The sequence below is a fragment of the Austrofundulus limnaeus genome, unplaced genomic scaffold (assembly GCF_001266775.1).
Source record: "Austrofundulus limnaeus strain Quisiro unplaced genomic scaffold, Austrofundulus_limnaeus-1.0 Scaffold43, whole genome shotgun sequence".
NCBI lineage: Eukaryota > Metazoa > Chordata > Actinopteri > Cyprinodontiformes > Rivulidae > Austrofundulus > Austrofundulus limnaeus.
Genome location: NW_013952445.1, coordinates 991,572 through 998,785, shown reverse-complemented (window position 1 = coordinate 998,785; position 7,214 = coordinate 991,572). Strand labels below are relative to the sequence as shown.

The 7,214-nt window shown below is 37.5% G+C and overlaps 1 protein-coding gene across 2 annotated transcripts in view; it reads right to left on the bottom strand.

The window, feature by feature from the left end:
* The window catches only part of slc35g1 (solute carrier family 35 member G1), a 9,246-nt gene continuing 2,032 nt past the window's right edge, over positions 1-7,214 (bottom strand). For both annotated transcript variants that reach the window (XM_014007602.1, XM_014007601.1), the window contains exons 2-5: positions 4,953-5,127; positions 4,137-4,271; positions 3,708-3,898; positions 1-1,230 (exon numbers count right to left, since the gene is read on the bottom strand). In XM_014007602.1, the coding sequence (XP_013863056.1) occupies positions 800-1,230; positions 3,708-3,898; positions 4,137-4,271; positions 4,953-5,127 (932 nt within the window). In that variant the 3' untranslated portion in view covers positions 1-799. The remainder of the gene's footprint in view (positions 1,231-3,707; positions 3,899-4,136; positions 4,272-4,952; positions 5,128-7,214) is intronic.

Below are 7,214 nucleotides of genomic sequence, written 5' to 3'. Positions count from 1 at the left end.
TATATATATGTTGTTGTGTGGCTTAATACCATTAGCATGCCTGTACAAGCTGCTGGTTATGATCAAACTACAAGGCAAACKGCTGGAGATTTAAGTTCCCTTCATTTTACAGATATGTTAGAGATCCTATCGTCAAATATAAAACAAATAAATCAGTAAGTGTAATTTGTGCAACCCAAAACAAATGAGAAATCCCTGAGGCAATTATTTAGAATATTCTCAAGAACAATGCCCACCCAAGTGGGGATTTAAAGTCTTTGTTATAATTAGTGTTTAAAATTAAAGTATTATAAAAACAAACACTCTGTCTCAAAAGCTATAAATGCTTCTAAGTGCTTAGCTAAGGTTTTCATTCATTAGCGCTCAGTGCAAATCACACACAAAAATTTATATCTATTATTTTTGGGAAACATAGCACCATAAGAACAGTGTTTCTTTTAGGCTATTGCACTTAAAGTGAATCAAAAATAAGATTAAATTGCTTCTTTCAGTTGAAACCTAACTTTCAGAGCCTTTACATTTACTTAAGCTACTTACAAGGAGAAAAGCTTTTGGCTTTTCCTCTTATTCCCTACAGAGGTGAGTTAATTTTACACAAAAATTTGCATACAGTAAATTACACAAGTTGACTTTAAAGAATCAACATGTATAAATACACAGAAATCACCTTTAAAATTCTAATTTCAAGCCTTGAACGAGGCTGAACCTTCTCTCTGGTTTTTCACCTAAACAACAAACAAGTGCAGAAAAAGTCATAAATGTGTTACTGAAGGAGAAAAACCTAAACTATAGTCTGACATCACATGTTGCCGCCATCTTTGTTTTTGTGGGAGCTGGTGTACCACTTCCTAACGGCTACTCCGCTGGTGCTCACCACCACGCACAGCGCCCCGCCGAGGCTCCACCATGTCGGYACGAGGTTGAAGAAAATGAACTGGAAGATAAAGGCCAGCACCACGTCCACAGTCCTCAACAGGGACACGGGGCCGGCTTTCTCGATCTGCAGCGCCTTTGTGAGGAAGGTCTGGCCAGCGATGCCCAGGACAGCGATGACAATCAGCATCCAGCGATCGCGGCCGCAGTTTGGCACTTTCCACTCCCCGAGGACGGATACAGTTATGACGCTGGCGATGAGGCCAATGACGGCATAGTACCACAAGGAGAGGTAGTAGTGGACGCTCTTCCCCATCTTGCGGAGAATGACGAATGTAAAGGCAGCTGCGATCGCTCCTAAATGGAAGGATATAAATAAAAAGGTGAATACGTGAAAAGAGGTGTCTAAACTGTTTCCGTCTGTTTCTAGAAAACCAGGCAACTTGGGAAAGACATTACTGTTGACTGTGCTATTGTGGTGAGCGCACCAAGGAGGTTCTATAGAACAGCTAGCCTGGTATAAACCAGACCCTGTCCTTCACTTTGCTTCGTACAAGGGTCTGGACTTGCTACATAGAGAAGCGATTCTTGCAGGAGGCGTGGCCTCTGCTGAAGTGTATGTGTTGTCGCTGTGAAGGAGGCTAAGCTATGAAGCTAACCAGAAATCGCGTGTGCTGTAAACAACCCTACTGAGAGGAGAAATATACCGAGCCAAACGAGACGGCTGTAAATGAGAGCTGCTGCTTTGTCAGACAAATTTAATTTAATTTGGAAGCTTTATCAACACAGACTGGTTTCATTCACTTCCTCCACTGCCGTATGCTAAACTAACTAGCAGACACTGCGCAGAAAATCGACGTCGTTCAAAACTCTTTCTTCTGTTTGCTGATTGACCCAGGTAAAATAAACTACAAGCAGAAACCGCGCAGAAAATCGACGTTCTGTTCTCTGATTGGCCCGGCTAAAAATCTGCCAGCGAAATCCTTCTCTATGGGAGAAGTCCCAGACGGAGCAGTGAAGGGAAACTAGAATTGAGCGGAACTGCGTAGGAAGGCAAGGGCCAGGCTATAGAACAGCTGGAGTGCGCAGAAACCATGTGATCAGCTGGTGAAGCTAACGCAAAATGGTCAAGAGTGGATTTCCCATTACTGTACGTTGACAACAGAGCAGAAAAAAGGACTAACAATGTAGAAATCATAAAAAAACTATTAATAATAATATTAACCCAATTTTTAAAAATATTTTACAGTTTATATAATCTATCTAATGTTTTAAATAATGTCAGAAAAGCTGTTTGTGTTATGGATTTATTAACAGAAGATAAAATGTAAAACATCTCATTTCACAACACAAGTCAGCAGATTTGATCTTATTTAGCTTAATGTGATCTGAGCAGAACATAATGTAACAGTTTAAAATTAAAATAATCTTATAAAGTCSATGTAATCACTGTTATTTATTGAACTGGTTARCAGATATTAGATTGTGGAGCATTTATACAGAGTGTAGCATTGTTGAATCATGCTACAATTTAACACAAACTATTAAATATTACAGCTGACTTGTCCTCTGATTAATATTTAGAACTACAGAGTGTAAAATAATATTATAAATGTGAGTATTTTTAGGTTTCTGTTTGAGGAACCTGACATGTTGAGAAGATGGTTAGCTAATAGAGACAAGCTTCATCCTATAACCAGAGAACATTTTCTAACTGTTGACTGGTAAATATAAATATTATTATTTTTATGACAGTAAGAAGAATTAATAAATATACTTTATTACTAGCTGAAGTCATAATTTTTCAACAAGCTAAAGTCTAAGTTACAGGCTGACTTCAGGACTGGTTTAGATCATTGTTACTTATAAATTATACATGCACTCCAGCTTTATTTCCCATTTTTATTCTCATTTCCAGACTCAGGCATTTTGTGAATGAAGCCAATATTTTAGTTAAAAGACATAAGTAAAAATATTTATCAGAGTATAGTACTACCCCCCAACTTTATGGATGATTTTATGGATTTAATTTTACATATTATACTTGAATAAATACGGTAATTTTATAAAACAACAAAAATATCTTAAAGGCAAAATTTGAAGAAGTAATGGACGTGCACTTTTATTTCGCCATACCAGTTTGTTTGATTTCTGACAATAATAATATGTATATAAAAAAACATGTCTATGCAAATAACAATAGTCTAACAACCCAATAGCTTTAAACTTTGTTTTTTAACCGCCAGATTTTTATTTATTCCATTCTATCGCTTCGTCCACCATTACGAGCAAAAAAATAAAAATAAAAATTCAAATCTCCAGTCRAATCTTGGGAAAGGCTGGGCAGAGTTGGATCCACCAGACCTGTCCCTCATTTGTGGGCTGCAATTAGAGGAGTCTTCAAATTTGGGCAGCCTGTGGTGCAGCACAGTGACGTACGTGGCCAAAAAAACTCAGCCTTCAAAAGGACACGGGCCCTGAATTTGGACACAGCCATAGTTTATAAACCAGAGAAGCTACACCCGTCTCTTATTTTAAGCTAACCATTTTAAAATAAATGTTTGCAACAAGCTACAAGAGTTAGCATATTAGCAAGTGAAATATACAGCCAACCAGCTGCAGGCTTTGCTACAGAGGCACACAACTGTGTTTTCTTTATTTTTCCTTTGTGAGGGAGATAAAACTGAAAGTGATGAGCTGAGATAAATTCTCACTGCCCTGGCTGCCATGGAGCTCCTGCCCAGAAAGGTGAATAAAACTCCCAACATTGTCCTTCAACTAATGYGATTACACTTTCTCTTTAGAAGTCAAACAAAAGGAGGTGATTGGGTCACCTGCAAAAGCAGCAGCGGCTCCCTTGACGTGATTAACGCCCTCGGCGCTGCTAAGACGCTCGCCAAAGATGAACGATGGRCGGGCCACAAGGATGACTCCTGCGATGGTGAAAATGGTGAAAACAAAGTCCCAGATTGTACATTTCTCCTTCAGGAAGACCCAAGCCAGCAGGGAGGTAAAGACTGGATTGCTGAGGGATCAACAACAAAAGGAGGATGAGTGTGAAAGAGATTAGCGCGGRTGTATTGTTATAAAGACAGAGATTTGTCTTTGATGAAGCTCTTTTGAGAACATTTTTCAGAATAAAACTGACAAAGACTACAGAAGATAGATGGACACTTTAACAATTCACAACGGAAACAAATGTATTTGTAATCTTTATATAATCTTAACTAATCCAGAACAGCTTGGATTGCACAGGCGCTCACCTGAACATGATGACGATGGCGTCTGCCAGCGGCATCTGCTGAATGGCGTAGTAGAACAGGATTGTTGCAATGGAACCGAGGAAACCTCGAAGCACCAGATAAATACGTTTGTCTCTGGGACCAAGGAAACCTGTCCTGGAGGAGAGGAGACGAGGGCGATGGATGAACTAATGACACAGAGGATGAGAGACTAGACTGATGCAGCCAAGAAATAACAATAATAGAAAAACAACCAAGAAAACAAAAGATGGAGAAAAATGTGAGGTGACGACAAAGTGGCTGAATTAAGAGATGGATAGATTTAGTTGAAACGGCAACAACAATGATGCATGAAGTGGGTGAGAGGGCGAAGTAGACGGTTTAAAGTTAAGGAATTAAAAAAATGAAACAAGGATGAAAAGATGGATTAACGACAAAGAGATAAATGCTTTTGAGATTCCCCTTTATTTTATTTGACAAAAAGATTCTAAAACTATTTAATACCAAGCACCCTAGAGCATATTGTTTGTAGAAGTGTGGAATAAAAAAGCAATATTTCTGACTGAGTGAAATCATTTTTATGGCACTATTCCCACAAAATAACTACTAGATTAAATAACAGTATGAACATTAAAGGTTCATTTTGTAATTTTATGCAAAGGCAAGCATTATCGGAACATTTGGTCAACTTATCGTTTGAGCAGTATAGAGCAAACAATTCCATTTAAACTGGGTGAAAAGGCACAAACATAAGCTAGCATCGCCAGAGAACATTGGCATTAGGAGTTCAATAAAACCAATTTTTGCCACACATATTAGAAAAACAGTTTTGCTTACTTGTGATAGATGAGTAACGGCACAACGAAAATCATCTGGAATAAGCAACGTATTGCACTGATCTCTATGGCGTGGATGTCCTGGATGGTTTTCACCAAAAGAGAAACGATGGAGAAGACAAGGGTGGACAGGAAAGCATAGAACAGTCCCAGACCTGGACATCTTTTTGGTTTCTCTGTAAATTTGAAGGAAAAAAACAACAGAAGGTAAAAAAAAATAGAGGCATTGAAACATTAAAGCAATAGTTTAGCTCTTTTGAAGTGTGGTTCTGTGGAAAGATTATGAACAGTATTTTACCTGTTGCAAACATCTCTAATTATATTTTTAAAATCTCTTTTTGTTAATACAAAAACTGCAAGTTTTGTTTAACTCCATGAAACCTTGATAAAAAAAAAATCATAAAAAGTACAAACATAAGGTTTACCAAACACTGTACATCCTGCCCTGGAGGGATAAAATTTCAACCTGAGGCTACAGATGAATTTTTCAAACTCTTCTTCATTTATATGGTGTTTGCTTTTGTACCGTTCTACACAGTACGTTTCTGGGGGAAAATGTTCAACAAAAATGTTATGTGCATGAATTAAAATAATCTAAAGTTTGTATTTGTCAAAGCAGAGGGAATATTTCTCTCTCAACTAACTTTCTGTTGGTTCTTATTGTGGGTCAGAAAACACAACAAACATTGAGGCTGTTTAAGCTGACATCATACATGTTTAATTGAACTACTGTACATTTCAATCTGCAATATTTGGAGTCACGAGTTTCTGCTGATGTTATGTTGTGTGTCAGTGGATTAAAAGTTTGTGGACTACCACACTAGATGCTTGTTAAGGCAAGTCGAATAAAACAACAATTGCGTCAGAACTACAGCTGTAAACATGAAGCTTGTTTGGGCTTGAATTAATTTTCAAGAGGGATAAAATATTTTAATCACACTACTGCAAAACTGCAGAGTCACCCTGCCCTCGTAAAAGAGGATTAAAAAAAAACATTTAAGCTGGTTTTCAGCCATCGCTAACAGGAAGGCCACGCACGTAGAAAGAAAAAGAGCAGCTGATTTGGTTTAACTGATACATTGGGATTTTGCTGTTACATTGGGCTTGACTATTACAAGGTAATGAGTTTAAACTTTGCATTTCTTTAGTGAAAAACAAGGGTCAGTACACCACTGCTTTAATCTAACATTAAACTGACTGTTGACTCCAATAATTAAACAACTAACTAACTTTACTAACTTAATATCTGTAAAAATGGCTGAAAAAGTTATAAATTTCGGACATATAAAGGAGGCCTGGGCTTCTGATCTGACTGGTGAGATTGCGGATGAGCAATGGGATTTGTCCCTTTCGAGAATCAAAACCTGTTCCATTAACTCTAGACTTCAACTTATTCAATTCAAAGTTATCCATCGGCTGCACTTCTCTAAAACTAAACTCAATAGGTTATTCCCCTCCGTCTCACCAAAATGCGACAAATGTAAATTAGATGATGGGACACTGGGTCATATGTTTTGTTTTTGTCCTAAACTAATGGACTTCTGGTGCAGGATTTTTGAATTTTATAGCAACGCTTATGGCAAGTCCCTATGTCCGGATTGGCATTTGATAATTTTGGGTTGCTCTAAATCCTCTCTTGCTCTTCCCATGTCCCTGCAACAGTCTCTAATGTTTGGTTTAGTGGTAGCAAAACGGGTTATTCTTCGGGAATGGAAATCCTCTACCCCGCCTTGTTTTAAGAAATGGCTTAATGATATGGTGTCCTGCATCTAACTTGAGGAAATTCGATACTCATTGTCTGACGATCATCAGAAGTTCCTGGATGTGTGGGGTCCTTTCAATAGATACATACAAAATAATAGGCTAAAATAACAGTCGTTTTCATCTGAACTGTATTTTCTTTTTATTTTATTCATTTACCGTTTTGTTATTTTTTCTGTGATAACTTGTTTTTTCATCTTGTTATTCCATATTCTATGGTGAGCTGTTTGATTCAATGTCTTCAGTAATGACTGTTCCTCGCTCGGACTCTGTCTCATGCTTGATAACACTCTATGGTCTGATATGTACTTATTTTATCCTCTTATCATAAACTTTGTTAGCTGACAGTGTTTCGATTGTTCTGTCTTGTGGATTTTTGTTTTTGATGTTTTTGTTTGTTTGTTTTTTTTCCTTGATGTTTCGTCTTCTATATTGGCTGTTTTATTCTTGAAAATCATAAATAAATGTTAAAAAAAAAAGTTATAAATTTCGCGTCTTTTGT